Genomic DNA, 25,904 nt, shown 5'->3' with positions numbered 1-25,904 from the left:
ATAAATAAAATTTCTTTACTTTCACCCCCAGCTTATAGCAGCTTGAGCAGGGGCAGGGGGGTCAGCTTCGGCTTTTCTTAAAGTGACAGCACCCTGAAATTGCTCACTTTGGAAGGTACTGAAAATGTCAATAAAACTGATTAAATTAAGTGAAGCCGTTTCATAGAATGTCATATTTCCCCTTTAACAGACATTTAGCACACAACAAAGGTCCCAACGTTTATCTTTATTGCTCATATGACTTTATGCAAAAGTAGTTTGAGAGTACAGATGTCCACTGCACCACTACATCACTTCCTTTTCAATATAACAAATGTGTCACCAGTAACATCAGCAATAAGTCCACTGAGTAGGCCGCTGATTTTTCAACCAGTAAAACTAATTTTGCACATTTGTTTGGCCACAGATAAAGGCCAAAACGATGAGAAGCAGCATCATAAAATAAAAATAACAATTCAAAGAATAAAGTAACTTTTGTCACTTTTTACTAAATAATCCATTTATTGTTTTACTTCCCTGAACTTCAGATCTAATACATGCAACTAAAACATTAAATATTCTTCAAAAGAAACCCTCGGGCTCTTCACTTACAGACGATCAAGTCAAACAGGGGTGAGCTAAAGACAGCCGTGCACCCACCTCTCAGGTCCCAGTCCCATTAAAGAGGTGCAGCATGGCACGCTCACTGTTAGTCTGTCAACACTATAGCAGTGATTTGCTTCATCCAAGCTGGGCAACAGTTCAGCGTTAGAGTAAAGGATGAAGAATAAAAGAGGTAGAAGAGGAGCGGGAGAGTTTGAGTGAGGTAGGGAGGACAGAGCAGCGACGATGCTTCTCCACATTAAGGCAGATCTCTCACCTCCCTGGAAACACGTTACTGATCCAGGGAAACGCTTTGTTCCCAACACACACTGATGAGTTCATGGGAGGACTAGCGCTACGGCTGCATCTTACAGAGGTTTGTGGTTTATCTGAAGGCAGTTCTTCACTAAGTGTCAGTTTGTTGAGACAATGAAAAAAAACAATCTTTTAAAAGCCACAAGAAAATGTTTTTAACCGTTCGGTCGATAGAAAATCAGGTAAACACAGCAGATAACTGTTTATGAAAGGAAAGGAAAGTCTGGGCAGCATACAGTATAAAGATTTAAGTTCGCTACTGATCTGTTTAACTCAAAATCATCTCAAACCATTTAAAAAGAAAAGTGTCAGAAAGTCACTTTACGTCTCTCATCCATCTCCAAAATCAGACTTAAAGATTAAAAGTTCTTTTTTTTTTTTTTTAAAGTGGCACATGACTGACTGAGCTGGATTGCTCCCAAAGCAACACGGCGTCTCACTGTGTCCTCAGATCCTGATGATCTATTAACCCGCAGAAGGAGGAAGCTATCTAAAAACTCCAACGCTGATTGACAACGGCACCTCTGGCTTCCTCGGCCTAGTTTTCCCAGAACTATTCGACGTGGCAGAATTTTCTCTGGAGAAGAAAAACAAACAAACAAAAAAAGTCATTTTAGCAACAACATCTGGAGTGACAGCTGCTTCTTTTGTTTATTTCAACACAAGCACACACCCTTTCCTGCGTTGCTCTGCCTGCTCCATGAGCCGCTGCTGGCCCTGCTCGTCCTCCGCCGTTAAAAAGTCTCTGTTGTTGTCGATCAATAGATTCTTGGGGATAAAAACATAAAGAACACATTCAGAACATCCTGTAGAACGAAACAGACTCTTCTAGAAGAGCTCATTTAATACCTTAACGCCAAGTACGTCGCCATCTTTGAGGTGGAATGGAGGTCCGAGGAGCGATTCTGCCTTTTTCTTCCTCTTCTTCTTGGACACTTGCTGGGTCTGACAACACAAGACACAAAACACACTCACTCCTGTTCCCTGAATCGAGTTTGTTTTGTGAAAGACTCGGCCTTACCCAGTTGGAGATTTCTTCCCAAGTGTGTTTTTCCGGCTGGTGTTTGGCCAACAGCAGAGAATCAGAAGAGAGGCCGTAGCGTGCAGCCACACAAGAGCGTAGAGAGCGAGGAGAAGAATCATGGGATGCATCCCAAACCAGCTCCTCTGCAGGGTAGTAGCGCCTCTCCCCTGGAACGGCCATCCGAACGTTCAGCAGCACCTGCTTAGGCCTTGTAAATAACATAAATCACATCTTTTATGCGTAAAATAAAGAAGAGAAATAAACAAAATGCTTAAAAGACCAGGTGCTTTAAATCTTACCCAATGTCCTCTTCTTTCAGGAGCTGCTGCACACAAAGGTCAGCACCACTCGTCACCTTCAGCTTCCTGAGGAAGTGGTAAAGTAATAACAACACACCAGTGATGCAACGACTTAAAGGTCCAACGTCTGTCCTGGATCAGGTGTTCTGTAAGACCTGAGTGTGACTTGTTGTCCTCTAAGAATACGAGCCAGCTTCCATCCATCCATCTGCCAAACACGAAGGAACGCCAGGGTCGGCACGCACACACCCTGAAGCATCGGCAGCGTCAAGACCTGGGAGGAGAGGAAGAGCGCGTGACAGTGGCAGAAAAAAGAATATGCACGCCATACAAAGTTCCTTTAAGCTCAAAGGCACCTGAGTTTTGAGCTCCTCCAGCGTAGCTTCGTCCGATATCTCCACCTGTCCCACACTTCTGAGCTCCGTCGTGGTTCCAGGCGACCGAGCCGTCGCCCCTTTGTTCATTTGCTCTTCAGCAGCCGTGTCATCCGTGTGATTAGAATCTGACCCCAAACTTCTCAGATCCACAAACAACCGAATAGATATTTTAAGAAATCCCTGAGAAGGAGAAGCAAAAATAATTAAAAGTAACAACTGAGCAATGATCAGAATAAAGCTGTCCACTTACCTTCGGAGGCAGAAGTCCCTCAGTGACGACCAGCGTCTCTCCGCTGGCGATCTTCAGAGCTGACAGAGGAGCATCCTGGGAACAGAAGTCTGAAGTTTACATGAGGCTATGAATTATTTAAATCTATAGTGATATTTTTATTTATAAGGCATGGATTTAGAAAAACACAACTCTCCTGTTTAAGACCATCAATTAAATATTTGTTGTTTATCCCAAATTCCTACAGTTGTTTAGAATCACCGGATCACTCACTACTTCTGATAAGTGTACAAAATGAAGGAAATCAGGCCTGAAGAGGAGCGGCTGTGTTAGAAAGAACAAAAGGAGCTGCTTTATTAGTGTTTAGTGATTCACCTCATCCATGAGTGGTTCTCCAACCTCCTCACACCAATCTAGCCTCCTCAAGTGCCAACAAGTACCTGAAATTTAAAAACACATCCTAATCAGTTGTAAATTCACAAAGGATGCATGTTTAGGACATTTATTTTGTTTTTTTAAAAAAGAAAAAATGCTTTTACCATCAAGCCCAACAGCGTCCAGCATCGCTTTAAGACACTACAGCAACAGGAAAGGTAATATTCTAATAAATGCGCATAAAATTTTTCGTAAATACATTGTGAGTATTTTGCAGAGTATTTTTCTCACTTCTTTGACAGTGCAGGTCTTCTCCACAATGATATCCATCTCCATGCCAGCAGAGGGCGCAGAACCCACGGTGTAGAGCAAGAACAGCTGCAGCGTGCAGAGAAACACTCTAAACTTTAATCATCAACACACACCTCCTCGGTTTGATTTACAGGGTCAAACACTCTTTAGCTTCTAATCACTGCAGCTGCAAGTAGAGAAGAGCCGAGTGAGGAAATTAAAGACACACCTGTGACTCCTTGGGGCTTTTTCCCGGACAGAGAGTCAGTGTGGTCATGAGTCGCACTCCTGCGTCCCGAACGCTCAGCTCCTCACACACTGTCAGAAAACAAGGATGAAGAATGAGAACAAGATCTACGGCTTCAAAGACGTGATTGGAAGGAAAATTACAAGCAGGAGGGGGAATACCTATTACACATGTGCAGTGTTAGGCAGTTTGCCAAAACGAGGGGGAATTCCAGCTCTTAAGTAATGTGCACCAGTGAAATCAAACCCCAGGTAACAAATGACACCATACCTGGAGGAAGGAGTTTCCCTGTGCAGTCCACCTGCCTCAGACAGTACGGCGCACCTGGCCACCAGTAGAGGAAAATACACACACACGCACATGCGCGCGCGCGCGCACACACACACACACACACACACACACACGTTTTTAGGAAGTTTCACTCATTTAAAGCCAGACGAATGAAAACACTAAAGAAAAACTTCCCAGTCACTTATAACTAATTCACAAAAATCATCTTTTTATAATTTTATTCATTCATTCATTCATCTGAAATTTTTTTTTCTTAACTGTGAAAATATTTAATGGGATAAGAAAGTTTTTAGTGTTTATGAGAATTTCTGAATTTTTGCAAAAAAATTGAAGAGTCCTTATAAAAGGAACCCCCAGGCGGTCGTTCCACAAAGCTGGGTGTAGATTAATAACGAAATAATCAAAGCATCAAAACTCTCAACAGCAAATGTAAAAACATAGACAGAAACCCCTTTAAACTGGTTAAACAGCTTTTATGTCCTGGTTTTATGAGTTATCTGCAGCAGCAGCAGCAGCGCGGCTGTAATTATGGATAGTTGTGAGCATCTTGCCTGGAGGCTGCTCCTGCAGCTGCAGCTCCTCCACGGCTCTCCGTTTCACTTCACACAGCAGCTGTGCAAAGAGCAACGACACAGAATAAAAATGATTCTTGTAAGAATATAAATGTCTAAATCTGAAGATAGAAAAGGGAGGGACAAGAGGAAACAAGAGGAAAGACTCTAATTACTGACCATATTTCCTGTGGCTGGAACCTTGACTCTCTTCTTTTCCTCCTCACCTCCTTTTAATTGTGGTTGAAACTCCACCAGGAGCCAGCGGCAGTCAGACGGTGTGGTCACGGTGACAACGTCCCCATTTCGGGTGAACACGCTGATCACAGTGAAGGAAAACGTTAAAAAGTCCCTCTAAACATCCGGCGCATCACTAGAGAGCTCACCTGCTGTCCAACGACTCCGGCTCCAGCACCAACAGTGCGTCTCCATCTTTCAGCGACAGATCTTTCAGAGTCCGATGCATATCATCTGGTGGGAATACTCTCCATCCGCTCGCGCCCCCTCCCTCTCCGGCCCCCTGCTCACCTCCCTTTCCTCCTCTCTGCCGCTGACACAGCAGACTCTCCTTAGGCTCCCCGAGTGCCTCCCTCACCTCCACAAGAGTTGCACCACCTGCAAACCCTCTTGCTTCCCTTTTGAGTCCCGGCCCGCCGTTCTCACACTTGCTTTGTTTACATTCGATTCCGTTTTGAGCTTCTTGCTCAAAGTCTTCACCCAGAAAGGGTCGGACGACAGTCAGCAAGACCGGTTCCCACTCGGCTCCCGTCTGGACCGTCGCACCACAAACCTGAAGGACATCCAGGATGTGAGGTTGAAATCAACCAAAGGAAAGAAAAACAAAAACCCTTTCCTCACCTCTCTACCGTTCCACACAAACAGGTCAGAGTTTGTGTGGATTCCTACACTGTACAAGGACACGTCATCAGCTGTGGAGAAAACACGATTATTAGCTCTAAATTTTATTAAAAAGGGACAAATTATGACATTTTTCTTAACTTATAAGAGTTCTATGTCAATAAAAAAGATGTTTAGGGCTGCAGCTATCAAATATTTTAGTATTCGAATTTTCTATTGAATCCTTCATCTAATATAATAATAAAAATAATATCCTATTCAAGTGAAACGAGATTACGGTCTGCTGATAAAAATATAAAAATAAAACAACAAACTCAGCTGCAAACATCCACATATAAACGGGATGGTGGGGATTTTTCTTCTGCTTTTAGAGTTTAGTCATTCACAACCATCACGTTTTTTCTGAACTCCACTTGATCATGAGCGTGATACATGCTAGCTTAGCATTTGCTAATCTGCCCGTAGTTTGAACTCTTGATCCCAAACTTTGGACCATTTCTGCCATTTTAAACGGTTCGTCTTTGCTGGTTTCTCTATTTTCCTCCACAGCACCTAGATCACCACATAGTGGGCCAGTAAAGTGTGTTCAGACTGTGGTGCGCACATTTAACGAAGCTTCCAATCAGTAAAAAATGAATCGAGGTATTTAATGAATCGAAGCATTCAAATCATTCGATGATTCGTTTCAGCCCTAAAAATGTTCATTAGGTATTTGCACTAAATCCCTCTCACATGAAGCTATTTGACCAGTTTTATTCTCGACAGTTTCAGAACCATCCAGAATGAGCCGTTTCAGGGTTCTACCGCTTGAACAAAACAAGCTGGACCTGCCCACACCCACCCCACTCAGGCTGCCATACGCTGAGATGCTCAGACAACCGGGAGGGGCTCAGAGTCTCTCTCTCTTGCACATGAGAGGTGGTTCTATGCTACTTTCCCCAGTTGTGACATCACAAACGGGGACATTTTGAAACAGCTTGTTTCAAGCTCATGATTCCTAAAACCAAACACTGACAGAAAACAGGTGGATTTTTTTTCTTGTTTGAAGTGCTTATAGAAACAGTAGAGACCCATACGGCAGCACTGAAGGATGCAAAAGGCCAGTTTTGCATAAATATTGGTGAATATTTAACCTGTTAGAGTGTTGTAGAGGTGTAAACCTGCAGGAAGACTCTTTGCCACGGTCAGAGCCATGTCTCCTTCCCAGAGTTCCTGCATCTACAGTCAAGGAGAAAAAAATAAAACTCAGGATTTTAAAAACACGGGACTAGCTATTGTTCAAAACAAAATACCTGATAAATAGTGAGGCGTAAATCCCCCACGGTCTTCCTCCGGTCGAAGCTCAGGGCGGTGATCCCACTTGGTTCTGTGCTGATGGGCTGCAGGGCTCCATTATCCAGCCTATAGAAGGGTGCCAGGTGCAGCTGCAGCTCCACAGTGTTGTTACTGGCTTCAAACTGCTCACTGAAATAAAGAAAACATTGAAGTTTTGTAATTCCTGACTAAACTGAATTACCACTAGTGAGTTGGGTTGTAATTAGCAGCTGGACATCCGATAACAGCATGATAAAAATAAAAGAGCGAGCTTGTTCTGTACCGCTTCTGCTGAAGTTGGATGTTCTCATCCTGAGCCATCTGGATGAGCTGAGAGGGGACTTTATACAGGGGATTGTTCAGAGCTAAACGAACACAGTCATCAACAAAGCAGACGTAGAGAAAAATAAATAACTTACAACAAAATTATGTATTCATTTGACTGAAACTAAAGCTAGCAGGTTTTTCCAGTCAGTTTGTCCTTCAGTTTTTTCCATCTGAGGTAATATTTAAAAAACAAATAAAAACAAAGTATTTGTTACCTTTGCTCGGTCTGAACAGCTGTGTTTTTCTGTAGAACAGCATGTAGGCACTCTCTTTGCCCTGGAACTGCTTCTCAATGTCCGACTCCCTGATGGAAGTCACAGTGGAGTCGTTGAGGTCAAACCAGTGGCTACCCTGCTGACAGACAGGAGGATGCACCGTGAGAAAAAAAAAAGAGACGTAAAAGTCCCAAACTTCTAAAAGATCTTGCAAAGAAAATCAAAGACATTTAGAATCTGTTGCTTTTGGACCTCTGGTTTGATTTCCTGCTCTCGATCGGAGGTTGCTGAGCCAGCAGCTGTCGGCTCTGTGGCTTTATCTGCTGGAGCGGGGCACTCGGTCGCTGGACTCGGAGGGTTAGCCTTCAGCGCTACTCGAGTACCATTAGACACGAGCATGAAAACATCACTGTGAGAATGCAGAAACTGAACAAGAAAAGGAAAAATGTGTTAACTTGGTGATATTTGTAGGAAGTTTAGACAATTTAAGAAAGATCACAAATCAGCTTTACCTTTCCGATGGGACCATACTGTCTCCTGAACTTCTTGCTCCAGGATGAGCCGATCTTATCCATGAGTTTCTGGCCCAGCTGATCAATCAGAACACTCTTTGGTGACTCCTGGTGGACAGCAAAGGTACTGCAGGTCATTGATGCTAGTTTTATCCTTTTATCCAAGGGGCCATTTTAGTCTGAATTTTTTGAAGCCAACACAGAAGTGACAAAAATTGCAGTTCTACCCTCATCCACTAGGGGCTGGCACCAGAAGTGAGCAAATCCTCATTGACTCCCATGTAAAAACTGCCATTTTCACAGCAGAAATAAACATGTTTACAGCCTGGTTCAAAAAACCATTTTAGGTTTAACAGACCTAGTTTACATTCATGACAACTCTGAGGGGGTTGAGTTTTTGTAACTCTTCTGTTTAAGTGTATTGCTTAAAATTCTGACTAGTTATGAGCATCAGAGCCACGTGACTTCAGAGCTAGCGGTGGGAGCTAGCTTCGGGGAAGGCCTCAGCCTGGGCCTCACGTTAATAGATGTTCAGCTATTTCGACTCTCTGAACTTTAGTTGTGTCCTCTGTGTGTTTGTGTTTGGATGATGATGTTAATCATGAAATTATTTGAACAAATTAGGGCAAGCTGTGGTTATTGGCTGCACTAACAGATCATCCAAGCAGTGTCTTCTTTTTTATCAGTAAGTAAAACTTTATTTCTGTACTTGACTTTGCTGGTTGAATGGGGGAAATGCTGTGCCATTTAACTGCTTGGTCAAACATGCTAGTGGGAATGCATAAGAAACTTGAGTGGGTGCCCGGCTTCTCCCGTCTCCTGCCCGGGAACAGTTGAGCAGGCGGCTGGCTGTTCCTGTTTCCCGGCTCTGGGAGTGTCAACGTGGCTCCAAGCTCCATTCCGCGCTCCCGACTGAAGATGGGAGTGTCGACTCTCCATGTTGACACTCTCAGAGCTGGAAAAGTCAACAAAGGCGGACTCACGGATCTTTCGGTGGACCAGCGAAGCCCATTATTCTCTGGCCTAGTGATGATTTTGGGCAGGCCGGAGGTGCTTCACTTTGAAGTTGCTCTACTGTGTTTTTCTTGTAAAAACTCCATTCGCTTCGGGTTAGCACTTAGCTAATGTCCTGCTGATCTCCGACCATGGAGCATGAGCTGATGTAAAAGGCCAGGGCGCCCAGCTACAGTTGCAGTGGTCTGAGGCTCTGCTTGTAGTTTAACAGTCCCGGTCCACATTAGATCTCCACAGGCGACCAGCATTGCCCTGGAGCCAGACGGCCGTGCGGGTGGGCTACCCCGGAGCCTCTTCTTAGCTTCTAAGGTTAGCTAAGTTAGCTAATAGCTACACTGATTCATTTGTTCCAATCCTGTTCCACCGGTAACAGCCCCACCCTCAGCTCCCCTCTTTTCCCATTTTGGATTGTCTGGGCATGATGAGCCGTGCAACACGACCCAAAATGTCAGTGATGGGAACCTCCCATTTGGCTTCCACCCTGCCCAACAATGGGAGGGCCGTGTCTATCCTTTTTATGTTGATGGTTTTATCAGAGAAAACAACAGAAGTAGAAACAGATTTTATACCTGGGAAATGATTGTGGTGAGGACAGAAAGGGGGTCATCTTCCTGCAGTTTTGGTTCACACACTTCCTTGACCTCCTTGATTTTAATCTGAGTTTTGGGTTTGCAGTCCTCATCCTAAACACAAGAAGTAGCTTTCAGCAGAGCAGCAATACAACCAGTTAAAGGGCACGGCATTCTAAAAAACGATTCTTGTTTTTTCTCACAGGTGGCTCCCATCGGCCGAGTTCATCAATATCCTTAATGTACACGTGGTAGTGGCCACCGTAGCAGCCTCCTTTGTGGATGATCACAGAGAACAGATCATAGGTGAAATCCGTGTCATCTCCATCAGTCTGAGGGAAGACAAGGGTTAGGGTTGATCTGAGATGAAACTGTAGTCTGACAACAATGTAAAACGCTTCAGTAGTACCTGTTCACAGAAGGGTCTCAGGTTGATGGTGAGCGGGAAGCTGTAGCGTCCCGTCTCCTTGTATCGCTCAAGTTTAGAAAAGTCAAAGCTGAATCTCAGCAGGGACATCGTCATGAAAGGAGGAAGCTTCTTCAACTTGGCGGACTGAAATGAAATTTCAAGTTTTCATAGAATTTTTATGCTTTAAAAAAAAGGCCTATTTTATTCTCTAGTCCGTTGTAATAAAACATGTCTAACTGTGGAAACACAGAATGAACAATGTCACGAACCTTAGCAGCAGTGACCAGTCTGTCACACCGAGCACAGCAATAAAGATTAGTGCCCTCAAACATCTCTTCCTCCACAAACATGTTCCATAAAGCCTCCTCCAGACTAGATACACCGCACACACACACCGTCAGGTCCAGGAAGTCCTCCTACACACGACATGAGCAAAAAGTTACAACGTCCTAAAAGGTTAACTAGTGATGCATCGAAAACGGGCACACCAGGACACACCTGTCTCTGGCTGATGTTCCCACACTCCTTACAGACGATGCTGTTGACGATGGTGCCGTGATAGAGGCGGTGGATAAATGTACTGCCACTGGTGCCCACAAGAGAGTGCTCCAAGGCACTGAACAGGATCCGGTTAAGCTCCTGAACATCCTGCTGATTCGTCCCCTTAAAAAATGTTGACCAAAAAAATGAAAAGTTCAGACAAAGGAAACTTGTTTTTACAAATCTAAAGAATTTGCACTACGTCTGATCTATTGACCAACAATAAAATCATGACTACTTAAGTTTAGCAACGCACTGCATTAATTTCTCTGCTTTAGTAAAAACTCATGGGAAACGATCTTGTGCCTCGCCAAAATAAGAGAGCGGTAAGTGACGTCCAATTCAGGAACACACAAGACTATATCAGTGTTCACTTTACCAAAGTTTTTCTATCTTTATCAGCTATAGTTGCATATTTTGAGCAGTCTATTTAAAAATAAACATTTGCATCACCAAGATGTGTTTTTGAAAGCATAAAGTTGTTATAGCAGAGGTTTTCTGATCATTTACAGCAACAAATCCTCAGAGTTCACATTTTAAAGAAAGTACCAAATTGTGCCAGCAGGTGGCAGAGTTGCACGGTTTAGACTTAAAAAGTTGCATTAATTTAATACATAAAACTACTTTTTTCATACAAGCAATATAGGCTAACATAAAAATTCAAACCATCAAATCATCTATTGTTATCAACCAAATATATAATTTCAGTTTTTATTTTCCGTGTAAACATTTAGAAATGATGGAAATGTTTCATTTGCATCAGCACTTGAAAATAGAACTGGATGGAAAAAGTTTGATAGATGCAGAAAGTGTGAAAATAATGAGGTTCTTTTTTTTTTTTTTTTTTTTTTTTACAAGCGTCAAACACTGCTGGTGTGTTTTGCTCTTGTTCTGCCTCCTTTACTTGCAGTGATTTATTTTTAAAAGTCAACATGCTCTCTCTGAATGCTCTGGCTTTATTAGTTATTATAGACAAAATTTAGGGAGCTGTAATTTTATAAAAACGATGCATATCATGCAATAATGAATGTCGATCATTTATAAACCACAGCAGAATGACACGTAGGGTATCTCCTCCATCCAGCAGCAACACAACACCGCTTCATGTCACTGCATTTTTGGGCATTCTTTTCCAACATCAGGTTTGCAGACGGTGTGGAAAACTTTGTATCTGTTTCTTTCTGCTCTCTGACTCCAGGCGATAGTTTTGCATGAACACAGCTGGACGGCTTCCAGACACGGAGGGAAAAAAGTGAAATTCCAGTCAGGTTGCTGTGCTGGGACTTCTATATGGTAGGCATGCAGATCCTGACATTACCCGGGGGTAAATCAATCACTGAACTGAAAAGTGTAATGTGAGCCTCTCAGACCTGGCTGCTGTTCCAGCCAAAGCTGTCAGTGAGGTCAGTGGTGGAGGCGCACTGCTGATCCACCAGCAGCAGACGGGTGAACAGCCTCTGGAGCTGCAGTGGGATCACTCTGACCTGGGTGAAAGAAAAGGACAAACTTTAGTTTCACACCACAAACAAATGTCTGACTCAGTCAGGCATCTTGTTTCACTTACTTTAGCCTCTGGTTTGTCTTTGTCCTCAAGACACCCCAACTCTTGTGGTCCCAAACGGAACAGCTCCTCTGCAAATACACACCAAAACATAAAATAAGAATTAAAAAGTGTAAATTATTCTGCTGGAGGCTGTGTGATCAGTCCTCACCTCTGAACTCAGGGGTGAACAGCAGAGTCTGGAGCAGAGAGTTCAGGTAGCACGTCCCTCCCTGGTTCTTAATGCCGCACAAATGACTCCTTCCTCGGGGTGGAGGAGGCTCATCCGTCCCTTTGGCAGCTCGTTCCTTGGGGGAGGCTGAAGAGAAGCCTTCGCTCTCCTCTTCTTCAAAAAGGTTTCCAAACATGCTGAGTGAGTGGAGTTTCTTCAGTTTCGTTTCTCTGGGTTAAGCAGTAAGACGCGTTAGCACTCCGACGTGCCCTCTTGCTATCTCATCTTGGTCTTACCGAGTTCTCGGTCAACAGCGGCTGGACTGACTCTGAGGTAAGAGGAGTTCACGGGGCTGAACATTGCGACCATGACCGTGTTTGAGTTGTGTCTCCGCTCGATAAGGCCAGTCAACCGCTGAGCTGAATGAACGCCGAGCGACAAAAGAAATCTGACAGTCGGTGTTACAACTACTGGAAAAACAGCGTCGTAAAACCGAAACAGTGGCTAATATTTTAATCGATTTTTTTACTCGAATTGGCTTCGAACACAAGCTCCTTCTTCCCGTGACTGCCTTAAAAAGGAAAATAAACGAAACGTAAATAAAGACACCATAGCTGGACAGTAAGCCGCCATGTTTTAAACGTCGCGAATGCAATGATGCATTGTGGGATTTGTAGTACGTAAATCGGTCCAGGAGAAAACTTGAAGCAAACTGATTTCTTTGTTTTGTTTTTTTACCAAATGTCTTAAATACGTTTTATTTTTCTTATCTGATATGAGTCTTTCAATCAGAAATACGTTCCTTACAATAACTGTTATTCTACTTAAAACTTAATTTTTGGGTATTTAATCGTTTGATTGTTCGATAACATTATGGGAGTTGTAGTTTTAGAAGTAACGTGAACATGAACAGATTTGTAATTTTTATCTAAAGGTCCAAACTTTATTTTGACTGCTGACATACAAAAATATCCTTTTTAAAATTATGAATAAGGAAGTTATCTGTATTGGCAAATGAATGTTATTTATTCAAGTTGTCCTCCTTCTCAGTTTTCGGTTTAAACTTTTCAATTTCACCCTTTTTTAAAAGTTTTAAAATAATTTTTACACTATTTAAATCATATTTTTGTTGTTGGTCTGTGACACGCCTCATGTCCTGAGAGGCACTCTATGAAAATGTTTCTTCTTCTTCTGAACTCAATGTTAAATAAAAATAAAACAATAAAAATGAAAACTTTTTTCTTTCTTTTTTTTTTTAGTTGGAGGTGTATTATGGACTCGGTTTTTAATGACTAAAAACAACTAAACAAACAATATCAATTACATTAATTCAAATTTTAATTCATTGTCACTTTTCAGATTTAAGTTTGTTCATGCAGCAAACTTAACAGTCTAATTGAGAGAGAAACCTATTCAGTCAAAACATATGTTAAATATATTTTAATAGTAAATATTCTTACAGACAGATTGTAGATTTAAAGAGGCTTGAGTATTAATTCTCCTCAAATTACCCCCACAAAGACATCTGCCATGGCATATTATTGCCTAAATGGTTCTATTAATATTAATGTATTTCTATGTGACTTATATGAGGTCTATACTAACCAAAACCATTGGGAAATGTCTGAGTAACCTACAGGTGAAACTTGAACATTTTGAATATGGTGCAAAAGTTAATTTATTTCAGCAATTCTACTTTGACTGAGAGACCATATAAATGCTCAGGAAACTTTTGTTGGATTCATTAGCTGATCGGAGTGGGCCACTTTGAGTCTAGAATATTGAACCATTTCACAATATTCTAATTGTCTGAGCTTTTGAATGTGGGATTGTCCTAAGCTGTAAACTTTAATCATCACAATTACAACAAAGGCTTGAAATATCTGGCTTTGTATCTAATGAGTCTATCTCATATTAGTTTCACCGTTAAAGTTGAAGTAGTGCTTCAAATGAACGTTAGCACCATATTCAAAATTTTCCCATCACACACACACACACACACACACACACACACACACACACACACACACACACACACACACACACACACACACACACACACACACACACACACACACACACACACACACAATGCTTTTCATTTCGATAAATTGCATTGGACTATTAAATAAAATTATTGTAAATGTTTTTCTCCATGATAATTTCCAAAAATCTACAAAAATATACACAGGAATAAACCTCTCACAGATACAGTACAAAAAGCTACACACACAATTTCTTCTCTAGTAAGTTTTCAGTTTAAATACTTTGGAGAGAGGTGCTTTGGCACTAGAGTAGATCAGATAAGACTCTCCATTAGAGCTGAAAAACTCCCAATCACTGCATCCGATCGTTGGGAGCCAGTGAACGGGAACAAATCCTTCATATCCCTGCCACCTGTAGAAGACACGGGAAACAGAAATAAATCTAAAGAATGAAAATTAGTTTCATTAGTTGCAAGGTGATGCTTTCTTATAAAGAAAATACACCACTACCGAGGCATTTGGTTGCTTTATAGGTACTGCATTTTTAAAAGCAACTGATGAAAGAATTCACAAGGGGAGAGGAAACAGTTGACAAGTTAAATACCTGTAGAGAATGCTGTTGAGAGAGTAGGATTCTCCGTTATAGGAATTAGCAACAACCAGAAAATGTTCCTCCCCAAGGCTGAAGAATTCCCAGTCCACAGCACTGGGAGGAAAGAGAACGTTTAAGTGGAATATGACAACTGAGTGAAGTGACAGCAAACATCTTTAAAGATGATCTCATCATCTGGATTTGCACATGCATCTGGTTCATCTTATCTGAAAATTACACATCGATACCTGTGGGTGACTATATCCTGGAAACGGACAAACAGTTGTCCACTCATGTCCAACTCGTAGATTGTTGAGTTGATGGTGTATTGACTCGGCCCGTTACCGTGGAGTCTGTGTCCATTGGCAACGACCAGAAACACTCGGCTGCCAATCCGGAACATTTCCCAATCTGTGGCGCAAAATGTCTACAATTCCATGGGGGTGGGGGGTGGGGGGTGTTAATGATGACACATTCAGTCAAGTGTTTTCTATCCCTCAAGGAGAAAATTCATTACATATTTGGGGAGTGAAGGTGTGGACAAGAGCAAACATGAGCAGAGAGAGAACAGATAAACAACAACAGATGGTTCAAAGGATCAAAACTCAATTGTGTTTTTGAACAAGTTTAAAAATGTTAGGAAGGCCCAGTTTGTGTTTGTATCAAGCTGACAAAAATAAGCTTTCCATAACTTTTCATGGTCAGAATGCTAATACTAGGATACTCTTACAAATACTTTTTCTTTGTATGATGTTTAAATTAGTTTTACTCTGAAAAATCCACTAAAGCACCAGAAAACTGTGCAAAACCTGTGCAGGAAGTCATCATAGCAATCATATGTTGCACTTCAGAAAGCTCTGTGGTGAAAAAAGGGAGTGGGAATTGAAACATACTGGAGATCGTCCACAACAACCTTTGAATCAACTTGTCCTGTTACTGCCAAGAGCCAATAAATCACTGTGTTTATTTCATAATTATCTCCTTTCTGCAGCGATCAAACACTCATCTGAATGCTAGAATCATTAATTAGCAGTTAAAATGTTCATTACAGTCTCAATCATTTTATAACAATTATCAGTTAAAGGTGGATGCGTCTTGCATGGTAAAGACAATTTAAATATATAGCTGTTATATTTCTGAAGTAACTGTGAAACAGGGCTGCATGGTGATGCAATTTGTAGCAATTTTGCAATGCAGCAAGAAGGTTGCTAGTTGGAATCCCAGCTGCCGCCTTTCTGCACCGTTTGAGTGTTCTCTCTATGCATGTGTGGGGGTTCTCCAGGTATTTTACCGATTTTAGGGAAATTAATTGAAAAACTGGTTTTTGATCAAATAACTCTATATTTTGAGGAAAATGAGTTGAATTCTAAATTTCAGCATGCATATAAAAAGGGGTACTCAACAACAACGGCACTAGCACAGATGACTAACGATTGGATGACTTATATGGATAATAGAAAACTAACTGGGATGGTATTATTGGACATGAGTGCGGCATTTGATCTAGTGGATCATAATCTATTACTGATTAAATTAGGGTTATATGGTTTTCATGAATCAGCTATTAAATGGGTGGAAAGTTACTTAACTTGAAGGGGGTTTATGGTATTGTTTAATGGCAGTTATTCTCGAAGGAAGAATCTTTTATGTGGGGTTCCGCAGGGAAGTTGTCTTGGACCATTGTTGTTTTCAATTTTGACTAATGACCTTTCATTTATGTTAGAATGTGCTACGATTGTATTATATGCGGATGATTTGACTTTATATGTAGCGGAAAAGAATCTGGAGGAATTAAATTCTATTTTGGAAAAGGAATTGAGGTTAGTAGAAGGGTGGATTAATGAAAATAAGTTAGCTATTAATGTGGAGAAGACTAAATGTATGGTGATGGGATCACCTCATTTGTTGAGAGAACCTGTAATGAATTTATGTATAAGAGAAATGCCATTTGAGCAGGTTAGAGAAGTTAGGTTACTGGTTTTAACAATTGATAAAACTCTAAGTTGGAATAGTCAAGTGAAACAGATTTTAAATAAAATGGGAAAGAACATGGCAATGGTGAGGAATGGTAGAAAATTTATTCCATATTTAAGTAGAAAAATATTAGTTGAAGCTATTGTTTTGTGTCACTTTGACTATTGTGCAGTAATTTGGGCTGCTACTATGGAAGCGAATTTAAATAATTTAGGTCGCATAAAATAAGGCTGCTAGATTAGTCTTAAGTTGTTTTTTAGAAGGAGTTGTGAGAACATGCATACTGCTCTAGCATGGATGGGTGTAAAGAGTAGAATAAAGTATTTACTTATAAAATTTATTAGGAATGTTATAAATACATAGACACTAGACATTTTTTCAAATCAGTTGGCATTTTTTAGAGATGTTCACCAACATGCTACGCGTCAAGCTGACGGCTGCTTGTCGTTGCCAGTTAGTCGAACAAATTTTCTTCATAGGTCAGTATTGTATAGAGCTATGGTGGAATGGAATAGTTTACCACAATTGTTGAGGGCTCAGCTACAAAGGAGTGATTTTTGTAGGAGGTTGCAGATATTTATTAATACTCTTTTTACACGAGTTTGAGGAAGATGAGTTTTATGTTTTATTAATTTTATGATTTGTTGTCCAGTATCATGTATGGAGTAATTTGCGTTTTATGTTACGGGAAATGTATGTTATTTTGGTGCTGTATTGGGTGGAATGTGGTGTGCTCTTATAGTGGAGATTTATGTTGTATAGTGAAATGGATTGTTTGTTTGTGAGCCAAGTGTTGATGCATGAATAATGTTTTGGTTTTTTTGGATGATTTTATGACCCCAGGAAGAATAGCAACTGTTTTAACAGTGGCCATTGGGGATCTTAATAAACAAACAAACAAACAAACAAACAAACAAACAAACAAAAACTCTGGAGTGGGTGTGGTTGTCTCTGTGTGTCCCTGTGATCGATTGGAGACCTGTCCAGGGTGTCCCCTGTCTCTCAAACATATGACTGCTGGAGATAGACACCAACTCCCCATGACTCTATAGAGGAGTGAGCAGGTAAAGGTTGAATATGGAACAATTGAATAAAAAGCTTTATATTTTTTAAAGGGATGTTGTATATTTTCCCTGGTGATAGGGGGCAATATGTACCTAAATCATTGCAGGCAAGCTGTGTTTTTGTGTTTGAGTAAGACCTTACCAATGGATGGCCATTAGAGTAAAAAATCCCTGGGTGTCAGATCAATCAACCTCTAGGAAAATGATAAGTACATCAGACTCCCTTTCATCAGTGGCAACAAGCGAAGAGGGAAATGCATAAAACAACAACAGCGAAAATTTTGTAACCATTTTTTACAAATCAGTAAAAGCATTTTGTCCTCACGGGCTCCTGTAGAAGGAAACATTGTGTATACGGTGTCGCCAAGAGACACATGCTCCAAAGTATTTTAGACCCAATTTTAATGGTTATATGTTATGTGGGCATCATTTAATTCATTTTCATCAACATTTTGATGGATAGTTCCAGAAGTAAAAACTACACAAGCTCACTTTAAATAATACCTCCATGGGTTTTTATATGTGTGCAGAATGAAAACACAGTTTCCTTTAAAAGCTATATTTTAATTTAAAAAATGTTCAAATATATTTTGTTGCGCACGGCACTGGGTTAATGTTTACATCTACTAGCCAGTAGAGGGCACCATTGTGGGTTGCCAAACTGTCCGCTTGGCTCAGCGAGGCTGGCACTGTGGAAAATGGCGGACTTTGCAAGTCAAGCAGCTGCTTTTGAGTCCAGAAGAGGTTATCCTTCTCAGAAGAGGAGCGACCATAAAACATCTAAAACAAGAGCGAGTTTAGGTGAAGCCTACAACAGATGGAACCAAGTAAATAATTTCATGTCTCGGCAGAGAACCTGGTATCACAACGGCTGGAAACCTTGTTCTACGGTTGCAACTACAACCTCCACACACTAGATGTCGCTTTGGTGTTTGTATTCCATATTCTACTTTTAAGATAATGAGTGAGTTGAGATAACTATAAAACAACATTATAAATACGTAATAAAATTGGCACTTGCCAACTGCAGTACTTTGATCCCCCAGTAGAGGGCACAGCATGCACAGGACTTTACTGTATGTTTTGAGAAAAAATTACTAATCTTGTTAAAGAGATTTATGGCAGCGAAAAGGTTTTTTAAATCATCAAAATTAATGTTTTTGTTATTAGTCATTTCAAACTGATATTGCATCACAGAGACTCCGTTTGTGCAGCAAAGAGCTTTCTGCCGTTTCATCACCTCCCCCCCCCCTTTCTCTGATGATTTTAGCCTCAAGGTGTTCTGACTCCTCCCATCCACCTGCGGAGTTCCCCTTAATTACACTTCTCCCCGTGTTTTCTCACGTGGCTATCAATGTGTCAGCACACTCACATCCACTGTAGCTAGATCCAACTAAATTGTTCACCATCAGTTACACGTCACAGCCATCGCACAAGCAAATCGTGCCAAACCACAGAGTCAATTCTTGGCTGTGTCTTAAATGTGGTTTTTCCTTCCTCCCGACCTATTTTCATTTTATCTGTGTGTTCACTTCGTTCTGTCTGCACAGATAAGATCGTTTTTCATCTCAGAGATATACATCTCAGCAGAGGGAATCAAAGCCCAGCTGATGAATGGAAGGGAAATCATCTAGCAAGCCATCAAGTGCTTTCGAGTCCAACTCCTACTCGTGCTCGAAGAGAATTGTAATGATAGATGGAGATAATTTGCACCATTTTTATGCCATTGAGCTCTCACTGACCTTGATTGTCTGAAACACCTGGAATTTTCCATTGATCCAGACGTAGATGATAGAGTCCACAGAAGTGGTCACTCCATCAAAAGCATTTGCAACAACCAGGAAATGGTATGGTCCCACAGTGAAGAACTCCCAGTCGTAGGCTCCTGAAGTGAGTAGCATCTGGTGAACCTCAAAAGACTTTATTGACCTGTTCCACCTGTATATCACACTGTTTATCGTGTGGTTGTTGTCACCTACAGTTAGCGGGAGAAAAAAGTTGTTAATTACAGCTTCTGCAAAATCTGAGCAAGCCAAAAGGGAGAAGTTTCATCATTAATTCATATTACCCTGCCTGTGATTGGCTACAGCAAGGTATGAATGTTGTTCAATGTTAAAGGCCTCCCAGTCTCGTGCACAGAAGGTCTGCAGGGTCTGAAGGTGCACAAAACGTTTTCTTCTGTTGCTCCACTTGTAAACCACAGAAAAGTCTGCTCCAGCACCGGAATTAGACACCACAAGGAATACCTGCAAGAAAACAACAAATGCAGCAAGGCCTGAGGGTTCAATCAAAGTGTGATCGCACCGATAACTTGCCATACTTTTTTCCCCATTCTGAAATGTCTCCAAGCCAGAGCACCATGCGTGCTGATGTTCTGGTAGAGCTGGAAACCAGATTGGGTCCACAGATACAAAGCTGAGCCAGAGGCTGGGGACCGGTGGGCCATAGCAGCCATCAAACCTAAGCCAGGTACCTGAAACACCTGAAAATGTTGCATTGCAAGACAGTAAAGTGCAAAAATTAAATTATTCACATTTTATGACCATAGTAACTGCTTCTTATGTTGAAGTTATGAAATAATTGAGATGTCACATTAAAGCCCTCCACCTCTACATTTATTACATATTAAAAATGCACATTTTTGTGGCCTATGATGGCTTTTAAGTATCTTGAGGTCTTGTTCATGAGTGAGGGAAAGAGATGGAGCATGAGATCAACAGGCGGATTGGTGCTGCGTCTGCAGTGATGCGGGCGTAGCACCAATCTGTTATGGTGAAGAGAGAGAGCTGAGCCGGGAGGCGAAGCTCTTGATTTACTGGCCAATCTACGTTGCAACCCTCACCTATGTTCACGAGCTTTGGGTAGTGACCGAAAAAATGAGATCGCGGGTACAAGCGGCCGAAATTAGTTTTCTCCGCAGGGTGTCTGGGCTCTCCCTTAGAGACAGGGTGAGAAGCTTGGTAATTTGTGAGGGGCTCGGAGTAGACCCGCTGCTCCTCCACATCGAAATAAGCCAGTTGAGGTGGCTCGGGCATCTAGTTAGGATGCCTCCTGGACGCCTCCTTGGAAGACTCAAGACACGCTGGAGAGACTACGTTCCCGAGGAGCTGGCCCAAGTGGACGAGGAGAGAGAAGTCTGGGCCTCCCTGCTTAAGCTACTGCCCCCATGACTCAACCCTGAAAATGGATGGATGGTCATGTAAAATCAAAGGATCTCACGCGATGTGATTGCAAGCAGGTTGTAAGTTATGGACGATTCTCTGCTTTCACCGCTTGAAATTGACGAAGCTATGGCTAGTTTTATGCTTGTAAGAGAAAAAAGTGTTTGATAAATCTTGAATGTACGACCACATAGAGCCACATACAATAAATTAGGGCAAATACATGTTACAACATAATAAATTGTATTGTGTTAACAATACATTTTTTATGTTTGACACTTTCATACAATATGATGTAACACCTACAAACCTGATATATGTGTATATTGTGACATTTTATTGGTTGGACAAGACCACGTAACAACACGGTTTTGCTCTAATTTTTTATTTACACGGGTGACAGCTCTATGTTTCCATATGACTTGGATTCAAGTTTCTAAGAACTTTACTTCTTTAACAGGATTGGTACTTTCCTCTATTTTCTGAATCCTCAAAATGTCTCCTGCCCTCTGGTGGAAGATCTAAGCACTACAGCTGGCAGGGGCCTATTTGGTTTCTGTATATTATTGTTGTGTTGTTACATAAAGACATAATAAACATTATATAATATCATTAGCAAATAAATACTTGAATTCGTCTGAAATTTCTAATCATTATTTCATGCTTCAAGCTTTAATACAGGCATGTCCAAAGTGCGGCCCAAGGGCCATCTGCAGCCCTCAGAGTGATTTTAGGCGGTCCTCATTAGCATTTCTATATTTTTAAATTCTGTCTCTCCAACACTCTGTTGATCTACATTGACCCTTTTGTGTAAATTAGAAGTTTAGATTTTTACAAATATGTATAGTTCAGGCCTTTTGCCGTAACATAATTTCTACACTTTTGAGACCTGTGATGGCTTTTAACGCGATGGTTTTTGCCTTTGTCTTGAAATGTTTGGACACCCCTGCTTTAAAGGGTCTTTAGAGGAAAACACTTTTATTTAAAAATGAGAATTATATGAAGAAAAAAAAAATTAAAAGCTCAAAGATTGATGAATACCTCTACATCATGTGTCTCTGAGCTGGTGGTAAGGACCTGATGTTCCAACACGTAGTCCAGTCTTTCACGCTCTGCATGAAAGGATGATGTCACTAGCAGTGAAAACAGAAATAGAACCTGCTCATGCATGGATCTTGAACCCCTACCCTCCAACACTGTGATCCATACTGAACCGTTACAGACGTAGAGGCCCTTCCTGAGCGGATTAAACCACATCTGGCCTTGTTGCAGCTCTGAACACGACCTCTCCAAAGCCACTGACACTCGCTGTGCAGCTTCTAAAGGAGCAATCAAGGAGCTCATTTCCTTGTTAACACTCATCACATTCCTCATGGACTGGATGTCATTTACCAGAGGAAACCTTGGGTCTATCGCTCTGCTTTCTTCTGACAGGCCGGTCCAAGAGCAGCGGAGGAATCGACAGAGCAGCCAGCTGGGGGTCAAGCGAGGGGCAGATCTGATGGGTGGCATCTGAGTTTGGCACAAGAACCAGCTGTCGCAGCAGACCCTGAATATGGAACGATCAGTGAGATGTTCATTACCACCCAAACTGTTATGAATTATCGCACAAACTGTAAATAACTCACTGAAAACAAGCCCTTCCATCTCCCCCGGCTGCCAATGTGGAATCTGGATCTCTGAATGTTGAGGTCTGAGGGGAAAGGCCTGGAGGAAGTGCTATTTGCCATGAAAAGACCATAATTACAAATAGCTGGATTAAGTTGTTTTTCTTCTGTAACTGATCTAAATCCTCTGTGACTGAAGATGCTTCCCTCATGTCTGTTTTTTAGGACTAGAACACGAGATGTGAACTGTATTACATCTGTAAGTTCTACAGAGGTTGCTCCCTTCTGTGCGCCAGAGGGAGTTTCCTCTAAAAAAAACCATCCATCATGGTCTGTCAGGACACGGTGATGTGGCTGCAGGCTGCGAGCAGATTTAAAGCAGTAGCGGGTTATTCTTATGAAGGACGTCTTGAGTAAACAGGAAGAGACGGTGCTGGAAGGCAGACCGAGATCAGGAAAAATAAAATAAGCTTACATTTCTAGCGGTGATTTGCAGTCCACTGTGAGCCTGGTGTGATGACGGCCGATGGCTAAAACGAGAGTGTGCCACTCGTTATCCGCCAACCGGGCATCTCGAAACACCCTGGGCTCTGCAGCCTCCCCTTGACCTTTGAAGAGGAAGTGCAGACGGCCGTTTTGGGATAATTTCAGTCCAAGGATGAGCCGTCCAGGCTCCTCGTGGCTCCTAGTTTTCTTCTTTGCCTGTTGCGCTTCTCCGGAAAAGTTCCTCATCATCTCCATTCCTAAAGTGTCTTCTACCACTTCCTCTGCACTTTTTACAGTTTTAGCTTCCAGCAAGGAGAAGATATATTCATTCCTCTATCAGACAGAAAGGAAATAACTTCAAGACAACTGATGCATGACTGATATATAATAAAACATTTCAACTAAAAGATAAATCAGTGACATAGCTCCTACATGAAAACATGTTTCTGTATATTATTCCCTTTATTTTGGAATTAAAACCTGCTTTTTTTTTTGCAGCAGAGGATCTCTTCGTACCTCCAGAGATGGAGGTTTTAACAGATGCTCACCTTTGGTGTGCTGTGATTCACTTTAAAAGTAGAAATGATGGAGAACTCCTTGGGGAAAAGGTCACAATTCACCAGAATCTGGGAGGAGGAAAAGCTCAAGGGGGCATCAGGGCTCAGAAAGTGAACGCCCCTCACCCCGAGGGCCTGCTTCATGTGCACCCCGGGCACCAGTTTGGAGGTGTCCCTCTCAAGAACAAAGGACAGAAGATCCAACGGAAGCAAATCTGGGGATAGCAAGAGAATAACGCAGCTCAAATGACTGTAAACAGGTTAAATTGCTCACCTGAGGGCTGGAAACGGAACAACAGGCAGCAAAATAAATGAGGCGGTTTTGAAAGCTGCTACTTTATTTATTATTGAATAACTAAGAAGATAAATTCATCGTAATTTAAATTTAATTCTACTTTTCTACCTGTTAATTGATCAACTTTAGATCTATAATAATAAATTAGCACCCACCCTTCATACGTGCATAATTAAATATATTTTTTAACAACTTTGTGTGTTTTCCCAACGTGGAAAAAAAATCACTTTTAGTTAAATAAAAGCTCTGAATACATTCTTCATCACCGTCTAAAGAGGAGCTTTGACCAAAAATGTTGGGAACAGAAGCAATAAACGAATAAATACTCTGATGTCTCCACCCGTTTGTGAGAAACAGCCCCAGGAGATGGTCGAACCTAATGTGGGTTGGGTTGTTTTGGAATACAACAAGATATTGGATGAAAAGTGAGATGGATGAAGAAACACTCTGGTGATAAATCCGGTAAACATCTCCCCCTGAATGCCCCGGTGTTGTGTATGGGATTGTTACCCCTGTTCAACGTCTACTTGTTTATGGATGTTAATTGAAGTCATTATGTCAAACACACACACACAGATCCACAACAGTTAAGAGCTCCTGGTGCGCAGACATGGAATTATCCAAAGGAATTTTAGCTGGAGGAGCTTCCCAGGAACCATCAACTATCACTAACTGTACAAATGAAGCAATAAAGCTGAGAATAAAAGAATTACAGGTGAGTAAAATGCTTCGGTACCTGCACACTGTCTCCATGTGCCTGTCGTTGTGTCAGTGACCCTCAAACTCCAGAGAAGCAGCAGTAGAAACATCTGCACTGACATCAGGGAAAGCTTTCTTCAGTTCCAGGCTGGTGAGAACGTCTCCATGATGCACAAAAGAAAACTGGTATCCTTCATAACTGACCCAAGTGCTAACTTTACAAACAGGATTGGAAATGGTTTCTTCCTGATCCAATCACTCAGTTGCACATCTATGAGGAAAATCTTCCACCTGCAGCCCCTTTTAAAAGCCGGAGCCATGCAAATCACTAACCGTGGTGTCACTCATCCTCCCTCAACCACACAGACCTGCCAGAGGGAAGGGCTGCTCGGCTTCGCGTGCATGCTTCTGTTTGCAGCTTGCAGACGGACAGATAAAAGTGTTAAATGCAACCACAGTGGAAACAACAACACAAGTTTTGCTTTAGACTTTTTATTAAGGGTTGCAAAAAATAAAAGATTTAGAACATTTTTAAGTGAGTTTAATAAAAGTGTATGGATACTAATTTGAAATTAGTTTGGCAGAGAATTCTGCAAATTTACAGAATGATTAAAGGTGTTTTTTTTGTTTGTTTGTTTGTTTGTTTTTTTTAGAAAGGTTCCAGTTGAGAGTTGGGGGTGTTTGTTTGTTCCTTCTCTGAGAAACCATCAACCAGCATATTTACAAGGCAAATGGATGTCATTTATCTTCATCATATTACAATCTGTGTCCCAAACTCAGCACTGCTCCACCTTCTCTTATAGCCCTGAATTCATCCTTCCTCCTGCCAGACCAGACGGGTGGTAAACACGTTAAGATGCAGAACAGTGGAAATTGACACAGCTCAAATGCATTGGGGGGTGGGGGTATTCCAAATTAGCTTGGTTGTAAACGTGTGAAACTTTTCCTGTTAGGTTAATTTTCTCAATTCCTGTTAGTCGTTTCTACTTTGCAACTTTCTCATATTTTTAAATCATTTTCATGAGCCAGTATGAGCTAAAGTGACCCTTTACAGGGTTAATGAAAGGTCACCTAGCCTCTAGTGCCCCCTGTGGCCAGAATATTCCACTTGCAACTTCAAACCAGTGGCCGCTTTGTTGGGACTTGGAAAAATTGAGCTGGCATACCTGGCACTGCAGTCTGCTTCCAGAGCGTTTCCTGCATGTTTTAGATGATGAACACATCTGATTTGTTTGATTTAGTGATGAACCGCTCCTGTAGACACTAAGGAAGGCCGAGGAGACATTCCAGTTGTTAGATTATGGTGTTAAAAAGACAAAACTCACAGCAAGGAAATTGTTTGTAGAACCAAAAGCAAAACCTAACACCAGGGGGTGCTAAAAGCAAGCCAAAACTGCCTAGTTCCCCTTTAAAGATACTTTGCAGTTTTGGCT

The 25,904-nt window shown here is 41.5% G+C and overlaps 2 protein-coding genes across 3 annotated transcripts; both read right to left on the bottom strand.

Moving 5' to 3' along the window:
- Positions 1 to 211: 211 nt before the first annotated feature.
- On the bottom strand, positions 212 to 12,723 carry usp40 (ubiquitin specific peptidase 40). The gene is made up of 32 exons (XM_054741710.2): positions 12,348 to 12,723; positions 12,052 to 12,281; positions 11,904 to 11,971; positions 11,710 to 11,823; positions 10,298 to 10,462; positions 10,069 to 10,215; positions 9,800 to 9,943; positions 9,594 to 9,722; positions 9,391 to 9,504; positions 7,808 to 7,915; positions 7,548 to 7,721; positions 7,296 to 7,431; positions 7,037 to 7,118; positions 6,732 to 6,903; positions 6,573 to 6,657; positions 5,440 to 5,510; positions 4,968 to 5,371; positions 4,762 to 4,900; positions 4,582 to 4,642; positions 4,010 to 4,063; positions 3,722 to 3,810; positions 3,493 to 3,579; positions 3,366 to 3,402; positions 3,202 to 3,266; positions 2,848 to 2,922; positions 2,577 to 2,777; positions 2,376 to 2,494; positions 2,221 to 2,286; positions 1,919 to 2,129; positions 1,747 to 1,842; positions 1,571 to 1,665; positions 212 to 1,474 (listed from the first exon to the last, which is right to left on the bottom strand). The coding sequence occupies exons 2-32, from the start codon at positions 12,245 to 12,247 to the stop codon at positions 1,384 to 1,386; spliced, it is 3,795 nt and encodes a 1,264-aa protein (XP_054597685.2). The 5' UTR covers positions 12,248 to 12,281; positions 12,348 to 12,723; the 3' UTR covers positions 212 to 1,383.
- Positions 12,724 to 14,284: 1,561 nt separating this feature from the next.
- LOC107392146 (thrombospondin-type laminin G domain and EAR repeat-containing protein) lies at positions 14,285 to 24,864 on the bottom strand. 2 transcript variants are annotated; one of them, XM_015969760.3, is made up of 13 exons: positions 24,509 to 24,864; positions 23,469 to 23,692; positions 22,910 to 23,253; positions 22,456 to 22,546; positions 22,220 to 22,376; positions 22,015 to 22,146; positions 21,869 to 21,939; positions 19,987 to 20,148; positions 19,735 to 19,912; positions 19,409 to 19,641; positions 14,877 to 15,055; positions 14,641 to 14,742; positions 14,285 to 14,448 (listed from the first exon to the last, which is right to left on the bottom strand). In XM_015969760.3, exons 1-13 carry the CDS (start codon positions 24,591 to 24,593, stop codon positions 14,295 to 14,297), a joined length of 2,112 nt encoding a protein of 703 aa, XP_015825246.3. In that variant the 5' UTR covers positions 24,594 to 24,864; the 3' UTR covers positions 14,285 to 14,294. The 2 variants fall into 2 exon arrangements, with proteins under 2 accessions (XP_015825246.3, XP_015825245.3); XM_015969759.3 differs by having other exon boundaries at positions 21,869 to 22,146.
- Between the last annotated feature and the right edge of the window lie 1,040 nt (positions 24,865 to 25,904).

The sequence above is a fragment of the Nothobranchius furzeri genome, chromosome 18, assembly GCF_043380555.1.
Source record: "Nothobranchius furzeri strain GRZ-AD chromosome 18, NfurGRZ-RIMD1, whole genome shotgun sequence".
Lineage (NCBI taxonomy): Eukaryota > Metazoa > Chordata > Actinopteri > Cyprinodontiformes > Nothobranchiidae > Nothobranchius > Nothobranchius furzeri.
This window is presented reverse-complemented; position numbering and strand designations above follow the sequence as displayed.